The 13,642-nt window shown below is 46.1% G+C and overlaps 1 protein-coding gene across 3 annotated transcripts in view; it reads left to right on the top strand.

The window, feature by feature from the left end:
* The window catches only part of GALNS (galactosamine (N-acetyl)-6-sulfatase), a 50,599-nt gene that overhangs the window by 34,767 nt on the left and 2,190 nt on the right, over nt 1–13,642 (top strand). For all 3 annotated transcript variants that reach the window (XM_079988849.1, XM_079988851.1, XM_079988850.1), the window contains 2 exons: nt 1,631–1,752; nt 10,847–10,964. In XM_079988849.1, coding sequence (XP_079844975.1) covers nt 1,631–1,752; nt 10,847–10,964 — 240 coding nt within the window. The remainder of the gene's footprint in view (nt 1–1,630; nt 1,753–10,846; nt 10,965–13,642) is intronic.

Genomic DNA, 13,642 nt, shown 5'->3' with positions numbered 1-13,642 from the left:
TCAACTCAGTCAGTGTGAGAATGCTGGTAATTGGAAATGCTGCCATTGTAGTGCTGGGATAGAAGTTGGGCAAGGTGAATGAAGCCATTCTGTGGGTGGTTTAAAAAAAAAAAAAACCACACACACACACTAGTCCGGGGGATTTCTAGCAGTTAACTCTTCCTCCAGAGATGTTGGGTGATGGGTGGATACTTCCTGCTGCACAGGATCATGCCCCTCTATGATAGACCACTTTGAGATTCAGACTGGTGTAAGCAGTCTACAAATGCACATTTGCACACAACCAAGATGGATTTTTTTCCATCTTTACATGGAAGTTGCCAGCCAACCGGAACATGAGGATGCAGCTTTCTGAGCAACATCCAGGCTGCCATCAGAGCATCCAGCAGACACAACTATAATGAACTCCTCTCTTCATAATTAATGTTTTAGAAGGATGTGGTGCATGGGGGTGTGGTGCAGAAAGAGAGCTCATTGCATCATGCTCTTGACTCCAGCAAGTGCCCTGTTAGTGATGGTGTGTGTGTTGCAAATAAAAGTTTGGCTTATGGAATAGACCAGAGACATTATTGCATCAATGCAAAGAAAGGGTATGCTGTGGTTGGCAGTATGATATGCCCTGGGTGATAGTTTGGGACAGTGCATTAGTATAGGATTTGCTCTAGAACTGTCATCAGCTGCTGGAGTGCAGCAGTTTTGACTATTTCAACCTGACCTGCCTATTGTGGAATCTGGAGTGGGGCCAGCAATATGTGTTGTCTATCTTTTGATTATGATTCTGCACTTTACACTGAGAGAGTGAGGGATGGTTTCACCCTTTGCATGGTAGAGAGGTTTGCCATGTGTACACTAATTAAAGTAAGGAGATGGTGTACCTGGAAGCCATAGTGGTTGGGAAGCAGGAGCAAGCAAGCTGTCCTGGGGATAGATATTATTGAATGCCTTTAATAAGTGGGTCAAGGCACATGGTTGTGGGGAAAGCATGTCTTGAGGGTTGTGTGTCACTGACTGGGGATGGTGGTGAGCAGGTCCTTCCTAACCACACATGTGCCAGTCAGTTGAGCATGAAAAACAAATTCCATTTTCCAAGCCTCTTTGGGTCCATTTTTCTTGCGTGACATTGAATTCCTAGGAAACCAATTACTGGCCTTTTGGTCCAAAGGCTTGTGAGGCAGCAACCTTGCAAAAGGTCTGAGTCTGGTCCTTGCCTGGATTGCAGACCACCTGGGATGCCTATGTATGCTATTCTCAAGCTTTTCCAGGTAGAGGAAAGGGGTGATGCAAATGTAATGACAATTAGGAAGCTTTTCCTGTCCTCAGTACAGCCTGGCAGCCAGCCTGAGAACGCATGTGGGTGTGGAGAGGAGATTCTGGTAATGAATCAGCACTGGGGAAGCATGATTTCACTGAGCCACTTTGAAATCCATTGGAATTAACATAGCAACATTTGACAACCCTATGAATCTGGGGCCCTGTATTCATTTGTTTCCAGGTTTTTCTGTTAAATCACTAGGACTTGAAAGTTTCTTTCTTAATGTAAACTGATGAGAATTCAAGATCCCTGGCCACCTACAGCTCATGTGCTTTTGTTGTTGATCTTTAATGAATGGCATTCCTTTTTCTCTTGCAGGGCATTGATTTCTGCCCCGGCCAAAATGTTTCTGGAGTAACGACCCATGACCAAGAGGAGCACTCCAAGCTTCCACTTCTGTTTCACTTGGGAAAGGACCCTGGGGAAAAGTATCCAATAAGGTAAGGCAGGCATGTGATTGGAAACACAAGTAGTGTTCTTGAGGTGAACATCAGCCTCACAAGAGAGCGAGGTAAAGTGCTCAAGCACAGCATCCCTTTTAACTGCCTTGTCCTTTCTCTGTGGGAAAGAATGCAAGCTTTTGAGCATCACAGAATTGTTCAGCAGCAGCATACAAAGCCAGGCTGACCAGGGCCTGCCATACCATGAGGCAGAGGAAGGCGGGCATCAGGGAGCAGCAGCAAGGGGCTGGGGCTTTTGTGTACCACGCACTGCCTGCTCTGTGGTAGACCATGGTGTCCCACTGCCAGTGCTGAACTAAAATTTGGCTGCCAGCCGGGTCTGCTTCTGGACTTGGAATGCGGGGGGATGAGGGTGGCATCTTATCTTTTGCCTCAGGCAGCAAAATGTCTTGGGCTGGTCCTGGAGTTGACAGACAGCATCTATGCTTTTAATAACAAGGCTTCTGGGAAGCTCAGAATGAAAGTGTGAAAGAAGCAAGTTGGATCAAAATGCATTATCCTGACAGCACTGCAGCTGTACAGCTCTCTGACAAGCAGGTAAAATGAACTAAAACCAGCAGAACTGGATTTTTAATGGCTGCAGACAAAGACAGCTCTCCTGTGGGGTGAAAAGTGAGGGAGCTGTCTCAGGTGGTAGATTCTGAATTCCATTAAGTAGAAAGCGGGGGCATATCTGACCTGTGGAACAATGCCTCCCCTCCAGTTGGTTCTTCTTTGCAAGCCCCCTCAACCTTAATTAGAACCGTGCAAGAGGTCTTGACCTCCTTCCAGCCAAGTGGCCCCAGATTTCCAAGCTGCAAGCTGGTTTCAAGACCCTGAGGAGACAGAGAGGGGATCTGCAGTTTTAGGGGATGCAGGCAGGAGGCTCTTTGCAGAGAAGGCCCCTGAAAGCAACATGCTTGGAGTTATAATGGTGCTCTGAATGCTCCCCCCACCCTCCCGCTTTCAGCCCCGAGGGTGTTTTTGATGAAGAGTATAATCACAAAGACTGTCTCCTTGGTAGCAATCATCTTAATGTCAGAGCTGGGAGCCCTCTTGGTGGCGAAGGGGAAGGGTTGTAGCTCAGCAGCAGATGATGCAGTATGCAAGCGCCAGGTCCCCAGTTCAGTCCTTGCATCTCCAGGATCAGGCCATAGGTGATGGGAAAGACTCTGCCTGACACCCTGGAGAGTCACTGTCAGTCAGAGCAGATGATATGTAGACTAGGTGGAGAAATATTCTGGGCTGGGAAAAGGCAGCTTTCCATGTTCCTAAGGAACTTGGCATGTTTGTGTAGCCAGAAGCTATTCAAGATAGGTTTCACTTATCCCTAAGATTAAATCCATGCTCCATTAAAGGGTTTAAGACATCCTGCCGCCTGCCTTTTGCCCTCACCTGAGGCCACTGAAAGGCAGGGTGTGAACTGAGAGTCTGTGGCAGCTGTTTGGTAAGCATATTTCCATGCCTGCCTCCTCCCTATGAATTGGCAGGTGAGCCTGGGATTCTAGCAGCCACCAGGAGTAGCTGCAGAGAGGCACATGAGGTTGCATTGGCAATGGAGCAAAAGAGCCTTGGCGGATCAGTTGGAAAGGTTGGGCGGGTTTTCTCACGAGGAGCCAGAGTGTACCATCTGCTTTCCCTGAAACAAATCCTGTTTACAAAATGGAGCGTTAAGGAGAGAGGAAACGGGCGTTGTTGGCTCCACCTTCACCAAAGTGGCTTTTACAGCAAGGTGCTCTTGGAACTGACAGGGCTGCAATTACCCATCCTTCTAAATAGCGGAGCACTTGCGCTCATTCCATTACTGTCCTGGCAGAACCACGTGACTGCGCTGCCCACTAAGTGTTCTCTGCTGGGGAGGAAAGGAAAAAGAGATGCTGGTCCTATCCTTGGAGTGAATAAGATCTTCCTACTTTTCAGCCCTAATGAATTCTTTTTGCAGTTGATTTTTGTGGCTTGAGTGTTGCTGGTTCACATTGCACTAACTGCAGGGGCAGGCAGTGTGGGAGTGAATCATGAGCTGGAGAAGTATAGCTGACTTATAGGTTTTAATGTGCACATAATTTGCGTAAACTCTGCATATAGAGATGCTGTCATTGGGAGTGGGGGGTGAAATAATTCCATCTTTGATCTCGCTGTGGTTCTTATTGGAATCACCAATTCTGGCACAAACTCAAAATTATTCATAACCTCTTTTGACCCAACTTATTAGCCAAAAAGGCTCCCAGAGCTGTTTACAAAGAATAGTAGTAAGACAACCAATCTGAAATGCATTACTTGCAAGGAAAAACTGATGAGGAGGAAGGAGGAAAAAAGGAAGGCCAGGCACCGGTTTTTCAAGTTTCAGTACTTGTAATGACCCACTGGGAAGGAAACAGGGTAGCCTGACAATCTGACTTTCTCTCGCTCACCTTGAGGGTGATTTTGTTTCTCTCCATTCCTTCTCTCATTCTCTGAAGCGTTTTGGTTGCACTAGTCAGAAAGAATGCTGTTCCCCTTTCCCAGAGAGTTGGGTGTTGGTTGTGAGCTTCCCAGAGGGGCACTGTGAGAGCAGGGTACTGGGCCAGATGGGGCTTTGGTCTGATCCAGCAGGGCCATTCTTAAGTTCTTAACCTTAATTAACCTTAACCTTAATTTGGATCTGCAGATTCCTCTTGACTTAAAGGCTATAGTTATATTCATAGGTGTGATTTAAGTGAAGAGAAACTTAACATTTCAGTAAGCAGCTATGTATTAATTTATATTGATAATCATTTATGCAATACTATTTCTTTTTTTGTCAAGACCATGCATAGTCCACACTAGAAGCAGAAATTGTCTACCAAGCGAACCCACATCCAAAGACAGATCATAATGTTTTGCTGCCTGAAGTGCGACCTCTGCTATGACCAATACTCTAAAATGTCTTGTTGCATCTTTTCATATACAAGTTCCTGCCTTCATCTATCCCACCACGGCCCAGTGCTGCCTAGTAGGGCTGCACTGAGTAACAACTTTGAATGCTACATTGAGCAACACCTTGAATCTTAGAGCTGAATATTTTATTTATTATTTATTACATTCAGATTCCCATCTTTCTTACAGATTGGGCAGTGAAATTATGGCCAGGCCAACTGCACGCAGTGAGCCTCAGGGCTGTCCGGAAAATAGAAATAGCATAGTGGCATCATATTATCATAACATCAGTAACATCTCAAGAAGAACTGCCTTGTAAAGAAATTCAATTTTCAAAGGCCTGCCTGAACAGTATTGGGTCTTCGCAGGTCCTTGCACAACATGCTGCTCACCACACCACACATCAGCTTTCTGAATACATCATGCCAGTCCAACAGTCTGCATATGTAGAATTATTTCTGCAATTTCCCTCCCCCTACAAAAGGAGCAACCTGCCATGCTTGGTGCAGAAGCCCCATCATACCCCCTCTTTTATGTCCTGTTGGGCCCCCAGGCATGGCCCCAATGTTGTCAAGTTTATCTTACCAACCACAAGAGCTGGAAGCTTCCTTACAAAAAGAAAAAGCTATGGCTGTCGGTATGCTGAGTTCTGCACCCAGCAGCAAATCGCAGGCGCCCCAGTCCTGCAAGTGTAACATACAGAGCTCCAGTTTACTTTTGTGCTTTGGGCTGAGGGGTTTTCCTTTCAAAATCCAAGCTACTTGGATCCAGATTTGGGAGCTCTCTCTCCGCAGGGCATCCCCTGCCTTGTCATCTGTCTCTTTGGAAAACCGCCCTTTCTGAGTTGAGCTGCATTCCATTGTTTTCATCTGCAGCCATTTCTCATCTGGCTCCCTTGCTTTCCAAACACCCGGCAAGCTATTGTCTTGATTGAATTTTATGGGGAGATTATGACACGATTATGGCGAAATGATGTTTTAATATGCAGGGCATAATAGAAAGGCGCACATTCTCTCTCTCTCTCTTTAAATAAATATAATAATAAACCAAATGAAAGTTCATTTGGGAAGCTCTCTAATGTTTATATCCTCTCATATCTCCGGTCACATTGGAAGCCTTGTGGAAAGGAGGTCTCCCTTTCTTTGTGGGTAATTAAATTATCCTCATTTGCAGAGATGTTACTACTGTGGCGGGTGCGTATTTTTGATTTGCCTTAATTATCCCCCTTGGCAGCCTGCCTGTTGGGAGTCCCTGTATTAGTGCTTCTCAGAGGGAGAGCAAGTGTTTTCTTGCCCAGGCATAATTTCACTCAAAAGATGGGTACCAGCAAGGGCCCTGCAAGAGGAACAAAAATAGGCTTGTCGGTGATTCTGTCCACAGAATATGGGGAGGACCTGCCTGTCTGTGGGGATGCTGTAAACCTGAGCTCACTGTATTGCACATACCACTGAACATAAGACGATCCCCAAGCTGGATCAGGCCATAGGTCCCTCATAGTCCAGCATAGTTCATGCTCTCTCTCTTTGTAGTCTCAGGGTTCCAAGCTGTTCTCCCAGTGTCTAGGTCTTCCTGCACAGAGGAAGAGCAGTGTGCAAATGTGGTGTTGTTTTTCAAATGAGAGCCTGTCTTGGAATAAAATATAAAATGGGGAGAAAATAGGTGAGGTGATGTCTATATTATGCCAACTTGCATTGCTATGCATCTTAAGTTTTTAGGGGTGGGAAATGCTTTCTCCAGCAAAGACTCCTATGTTACCAGATCCTTCTTTGTTTTGTCTTGAGTCAGGGGGTGAGGCACACAACTCACTGCAGATGGAAAGAGCTGCACCACCTGGCTTTGCAGGCATTTGGATGCAGAAAGAGAGAGAGTGTGTGTGTGTGTATGTACACAGATACTTAAACAAAGGAAGAGAGAAATACAAAAAAGCTATATATATATATTTACAGCTTGGCTTCTCATCATTCAGATTCAGAAACCTCAGACAGTTCTGTGAAGCTGGAAAGGCGAGTGTAAAGGCTCAAAGATTAAGATCATCATAGCCCAGGGAGGGAGGCAATATATTAACACCAGCTCCTTCCTTCCAGCCCCAAACTGAGTTTTCACGGCAGGCCACGGCGGGGTTAACAATGGAGTGAGTTGTGTACAGATTTTGCTTGGAGTGGGAGGGCAATGAGAACAGATTGCAGAAGCACAATTACGCTAAATGAACTAAACACACGCCACACCTGTGCCTGGGACCTTGCGCCTCCAATCCATCCCTGATTGGCTCTCTGGGGACTTCCTGGAGGTAAAGTGTCAATTAGTGTAATGACCCTGGACTCTGTCCACTCTGCTCCTTCATCCTGAGCGTGGAATAATTCTGCGTACACAGGGGGAATCTCTCCGAGCAAACTCCTCACAACACCACCTGCTCACCCTGGCGCGCTCTTCCCTCTCATTCTTCCACTGCAATTCCCATCCTCCCTTTGGCAGGCTTGAAGAGACGGAATACAAATTTAGGGCGGCCCAGGGGCAAAGCAGCCTGTCAGTTTGCTTAGACAGTAGGCATTCCAAACACCTGTACAGGCATAGCACCAACAGCAGCATGAAAATTGCTGTGGATTCTGGTCATTCATTCCCTCATGATTCTTTTTCCTCCCTTGGATAATGCAGAGGTGGGCATGACCAAGCAGCTTTTCTTTGCGGAGCAGGGGGTATTGTACATCCCATATACAATCTATATGTGCACCAGCCTGTTAACCAGTTCAAATAGCTGATGAGGATAAGTGCAGGAGAAGACAAGATCTCTACAATCTGTGCTGCTGGCTCTCTGCTTTTGTGTGGGAAGATTTCCTGTATGCATCCCAGTGAAATAAACAGCCTCCATCACCCAGTGCTGGCTGATGCCCATGTTCCCTGTTTTTATTAAACTTGACAGCAATGTCTGGTGGGCAGCTGCAAAAAGACAGACAGGTGAGGTTAGTGCGCCATTGCCTTACTCCATTGTGGCTCGTCTTGGCCTTGCATAGCACAGCACAGGAGTGAAAAATTGGGGAAGAGCAAAGCAGCTGCGATCTGTTCTCCAGGAGCCTGTAAATTTGCACAGTTCCAGGATGCCATAGTTTGGCGCATGAACCAGGCCGTTGCCTTTTTCTGTGTGTCTTAATACTATATGATAACAATACAATACTATAGATCTTGCTCTACTTATTTCTCCCCATTGCCAGTTGTTGGGAATGACTTGCACTGTTCTTTCTTTGTGTGCATATAAAATTTATGTTCCCATTACTAATTTCTAGAAATGCCTTTGCATTTGTTTTCAGTGCCACAACAGTCTGTTTGATGCAACAGATCAACAGGGCTACCCCTCTTAAAAAGTGGGATAGTGGGTTCAGATCAAAGCAGGCCCCTATTTTCCAGAGACTTCAGCAACCTGTTCTCACAGTGGCTAAGCAGATTCCGACAGGAAGCCTACAGGCAGGGACCTGAGCACAACAGATGACCTTAACAGATTGGAGAACTGGGCCAAAACTAACAGAATGAATTTCAGTAGGGACAATTGCAAGGTTCTGCACTTAGGCAAAAAGAACCAGCTGCACAAATATAAAATGGGGAACACCTGGATTGCCAGTAGTACATGTGAAAAGGATCTAGGGGTCTTAGTAGACCAGAAGTTAAACATGAGCCAACAGTATGATGCAGCAGCAAAAGAAGTGAATGCTATTCTAGGCTGCATCAACAGAAGTATAGTGTCCCAATCAAGAAAATGGCTAGTAGACACTGATAGCTGTTGCCTTAAAGGCTTATCTGTATCTGGTTGGCTACTGGGAAGCAAGATCCTGGGCTAGACAGACTGCCATTGGGTCTCCTCCAGCAGTTGGTTCTTATGTTCTGTGGCAGAAGAGGTCACAAATTCTCTCTTCTCTGAGATGAAGTCTGTCATTGTTCTCAAGAATGCAATTCCTCCTTGCAACCTTCCTTCCACTTTGTTCTGAGCCGTGCTTAGATCCAGCTCCACCATTGGACTTTGTGTGTGTGTGTGTGTGTGTGTTTGTCTGGAAGGCTGCCAAGAAGATATGGTATTTATAGCACTTACTGGAAACTGTTGGCGTGTTCCTCGGTTTCGAATGTGATTGATTTTGGAGAAGGAAATGCTCTGGAGCCCCCGGGGCCAGTGGGCAGCTCGGACCAGGAGTAAAGGGGGTCCAGGGTTAGGCCTGAGTGGCATTGTTTCCATTTTATCTCCAGAAGCAATTTGCAGTTCTTTGTTTCCTAAGTGACTCTTAATATGATGGACAAAATGAGATCACTGGGTATTAATCCTCCATTTAAGAAGTACTTGAAGTAATACCACAGTGAAAGGGAACGTTAAGCCACTTAAACAAATACCTGCTGAAGTTTATAATCCTGATAAGAGTAAGGGATGGGTAGTTGGGGTGGGGGAAAGTGGGAAGGGGCCTGGTTTCCTGCTCCTCCTTAACATTCACAGGAGAGTCAGTGAAAGCCCTCTTGTGTGAAAACAATTCAAGGTGTCCAACCTTGTCTTCGTCTTCTCCATCATCTCTCACCCATCTTTGGATATATGCCTCTTCAAGTTCCCTCCATCATCTTCTGTTGCTTGCTTCTTGCATCCACATAAGCCCTGCTATTAATTTTAGATTGTCTACCCGTTACATAGGTGGTCATGCCCTTGGCCTTTTGAAATTGTAGCATTGATTAACCTTCATCAGCCCAAATTGCCTCTTGCCACATGTCCTGCATATATCCATGTTAACTTCACAACCTTTTCCACTGCATCCGTTACTTTTAATCTTTGCCGTATCCAATTATTAGTTTTTCCAACTTTTTACGATATTTCTAACATTGCAGGTTTCACAATCTTAGGAAGTTCTAATTCAAGTGACTTTTTGTACAGACCAAAGTCAACCAAGTAAAGGTCTTCAGTGTGTGTTCCCGTGTGGGGCACGCACATTGCCACATGCTCAGAATTGCTCTCTCCACCTCTCAAAGCTGCTAAAGCCATAATAAGACATCTTGCAACCCAGATCCATGCTGGATCTGGATTGGTCATAGCTTTGAACATTTAAACTACATCAGCTATGGATGGTTGCAGTGTCCAAAACAGAAATAAAGATTTGGATCACTTGGCTCTGAGTTGTTGAAGGTGTTTTCTGTGTTACTACTTAACTTCCTATTCTGAATTTGGGAACAAAATGGGATTAAAGACCCTAACAAGTAAGTAAGTAAAATATACTCTCGAGATAATATATTCCCTTGAACATGTCAGTGCTTTGCTCATTCGGTGGCCGTAGGGTGGCATTGGAGGAATTCACATCTATTTAAATGGGTACCATTCTGTGAAGCATAACTTGAGTCAGTCCACTTTTGTGTTCCTGTGGCATGGAGTCTATGTCCATTACCTTAGGAACAGGCAGAGGGTGAGGCGGATGCTGTGATGCTCCCTGTGTATCCACGGCATCTTGGGCCTGCAGAAGGCCAATCTTCGTATTCTATGCTATTCATAACAGTGTTTTAAGCATTCAGGTCCAGGAACCATCTGAAGGCATGGGAGCAAGTGTGGTGGGCCCTTAGGGTTGAAGCCGAAGGACTGTTTTTTAAGATGTCTAGTTCTGGTAATCCCTAATTCAACCATGAGCAAATGTCAGGCTTGGGAGAACTATGTTGTTGTTTTTAAATTAGAATCCCAGGATCCACCAACCAGAACCAGGCTCAGAAAGGTAGTTCAAGGGGCAGAGCCAGTTTTCTGCTGCACACCCCATTAGTCACTTGCTGGGATAATCTCTGTGTACAAGCTGTCTGTCTACCATCTGCCCACTCCTGCCCTAATGTGCAAACTCCATGTACCCACAGCCGTGCAACACGTGAAATTTTAATCTAGACTGTGCTGCACCATCTCCAGAGTGAGCAGAAGTTGTCATTGATGGCTCTCCGCATCTGCCACTCCACATACCGGTTGAGTAACTCAGCACAAGCCACAGCTCCGTGATTGAGCACCTGCTGTGCCTGCAGAAGTCCCTGGTAGATCTGGTAGCAGGTGGTGAATAGTTGCTGCCAGTCAGAGTTGACAATGCTGGGCTAAATAGTCAAAGAAGTCTAATGTGGTATAACACAGCAATCTCCCATCCACCACACTAGGTATGCCAGCATTCCTTGTGTTTACATGTCTGTCATGCCTGATCTCCTTTTTCTGCCTTTCCAGTTTTTCAAGTGCTGAATACCAAAGTGTTTTAGAAAGAATCTCCCCCGTCGTTGAGCAGCACAAGGAGACATTGCTACCTGGGCAGCCTCAGCTGAACGTCTGTGACAAGGCGGTCATGGTAAGGGATTAAAATGTAAATAAGCATAAAACCCCTTGGTCCTTCATGTAGTCTGTGGAGCTTATCTCCCCTTAGGTTGGGCAACTCAGAACATCATCTTTCCCTTTTTGCAGGAAGTGCTTCAGTTCACTAGGAGTTTATGTAAAAAAAAAAGTCCATGCATTTCTGTTGTCACTATATCTTCCTTTGTGAATTCAAAGAGGCAGCAGCACTGAAAGACCAGTTCCATACATATGGAAATGAGCCTGAAAAGTCTCTGTCCATCGTCACTGAGGTATCTTTCCTCTTCTCAGCTTTTGCAGTGCCTAGTATTTTGCAGGGCTTTGGATGCAGTAGGTCTTAGGTTCGATTCCTGGCATCTCCAGGTATGGCTGGGAAATATGTCTGAAACTCAGGAGATCTGTTGCCAGTTAGTGTACAAGGGACCACAGCACCTTGAAAGAGGTAGAAATTTGGCCCTTGCAGTCATAAAATCTAGGAGAGTCCAACTCTCTGTGAGAAACTTCAGCTTCTCTGGCAACTGAGGCGTCCATCTGTTTGCCTTGCACTGCTTCCACTGTCCTTCCCTTTACATTTTGGAAGTGATAGACAGATTACGAAAACCCTGTTAATTGTTCTTTAAGTTGGCTGGAGCCCTCCTTCCAAGAGCTGAATGCCTGCAAAAATGCCCTTTGCTGTGATTGCCAGGCCATCATTGCCACCTGGTGTTAGCAGTGCAGAATGCAAAGCCTCACTCACCAGCAGCCTCTCGAAAACTATTTCCCCCTGTAGGGCTCTCACATGAAACAAAGCAGATAAAAATAACGCAAACAGCACAGAGCGGGCAGGAATGACCTTTAATAAACTGACAGCTGGATTCTCCCATGGATGGGTGGGCTTTGCAGAGAGACGCCGAAGGAGGGAGATGGTGATGCGCTTGGCTGCCCTTTGAAGGTGATTGATGTTGGGCCAAGCGTGTGCTAGGTGCAGTACAGAATATGGATGTGAGGCAATCTCCGCCTCAGAGGCCTTGCAGCCTTTGCTGGATGAAAAGGACCAAAACGGAGGGTCATAGATTGACTAATGAGCAGCAAAGGTTCAAATGAGGGAAGGGACAAATCGGAAGAAGGTAGGGTGGCTTATGAGGGATGTGCAGCAAAGATCATTTTATGGAGACTGAGAGTGGCTCATGCAGAAGTCTAGGCCCTCTTGACTTGTCCACACTAGCTGATGAGGAGTGAGGGCTTGACTCTGTACTGCTGGTTTTCACTTGCCTTCTCCAGAGCTGCTTTCAGCTCTGTTCCAAATAGAGCTGATTTCCTTATTTATTACCTGCCCTTCACCATAAGGTCCCAGGGCAAGTCACGGTGATCTGAAAATACAGTATTAATAATGTTTTAAAACAAATGACGGCCACAGGAATAGGGTGGGGCCCAAAATATTATCTATCTCAAGTGTCAGAGGCCAGAGTAAAGGCTAGGCATAAACATGCCTTTGAGGGATAAGAGGCTTTTCCAGCACAAGGGCGAAGATGACAGAGCCAGAGGGACCCAGAGATAAGGGTGGGAGCGAGGAGGCTGAGGTGAAGAATTTGAGAGACAGCACTTTGGCACTTTCTCCCCTGGTGCCCCAGTTGTGTGACCCACTGCCATCAGGAACACCCTTGGGGGATTCTGTGCTGCTCATCCTGCATGGCATCTAAAGACAGGCTGTTTGGTGACTAAAGGCCCCCTTGAGACTTCTCAGGTGGGTGGGTTGCACTCATTGCCTGGTTGTAACCAATCGCTTCTGGGCTCTGGGAGGGATTTCTCTTTGTGGAGGGTGTCCTCTTCCTCCTTCCTGACATTGGCTGTCTTCTACAAAACTCAAGCAAGGGCAGGATAATTCCGGTGAACCACAGAGGTGTCGAGGCTGAGCTCTCCTGTTTCGGTGTCGCCATGTAAATGCCTTCTAATCCATCAGTTGGCGGGCTAATCCATCAAACTGCTCATTAAAACACAAATGTTCTTATCTGTCTCACCCTTGGCCTTCCGAGACTGCTGTCTTCTCCTGAGCGCTTTGGGTAATCTCCGCAAATATGTCTGTGCAAAATAATTATAGAGCCTTTCAAAGTCTAGGGCTGTTTCTCTCTTCCTGTCAGCAATACAAAGGTTTGCTCACTTATCACGATGCCAGAAGAGGGATTTGAGACAGCCCCAGAATAATGCAGGGATAGTGCGGGGGGGGGGGGAGCTAATACATGACCCTGTTGTGAAGAGGACAAGGCAGCCCAGTCTGTTGGAATGGGGTTTTAGCATGTGGGTTTTTGCACTAGTTTTACCATCCTGTTCACAGGGTGTCGCGATTCTTGAATGTCACTTTTCTAACAGAAATAAGTTGTTGTTGTTAATAAAGTGCCTGAGCCTGGGGTGAGGAACCTGCATCCCTCCAGACCTTGCTGGATTCCACCTCCCATCAGCCCCGGCCAGGAAGGCCAGTGTTCAGGGGGGATGGGGGTTGGAAGAAGAGCATCAGAGGCTTTCAGGTTAGCTACTTCTGGCCAAAGGTATCCTAAGTAATGCACAAAGTGTTTTTTTTTAAAAAAAACAACAACCAACAGCCCCTGCCTCCAGGCTACCAAGGTGAGAGACATCATATGAAAATGGGGGTGGGTTGGGGTATAACAGGAAAGCAAGCAAATTCAGATACTAATTTTTCCT

This window comes from Podarcis cretensis (genome assembly GCF_951804945.1).
Source record: "Podarcis cretensis genome assembly, chromosome: 8".
Lineage (NCBI taxonomy): Eukaryota > Metazoa > Chordata > Lepidosauria > Squamata > Lacertidae > Podarcis > Podarcis cretensis.
The sequence above is the reverse complement of the archived record's forward strand: the minus strand, read 5'-3'. Positions and strand labels throughout refer to the sequence as shown.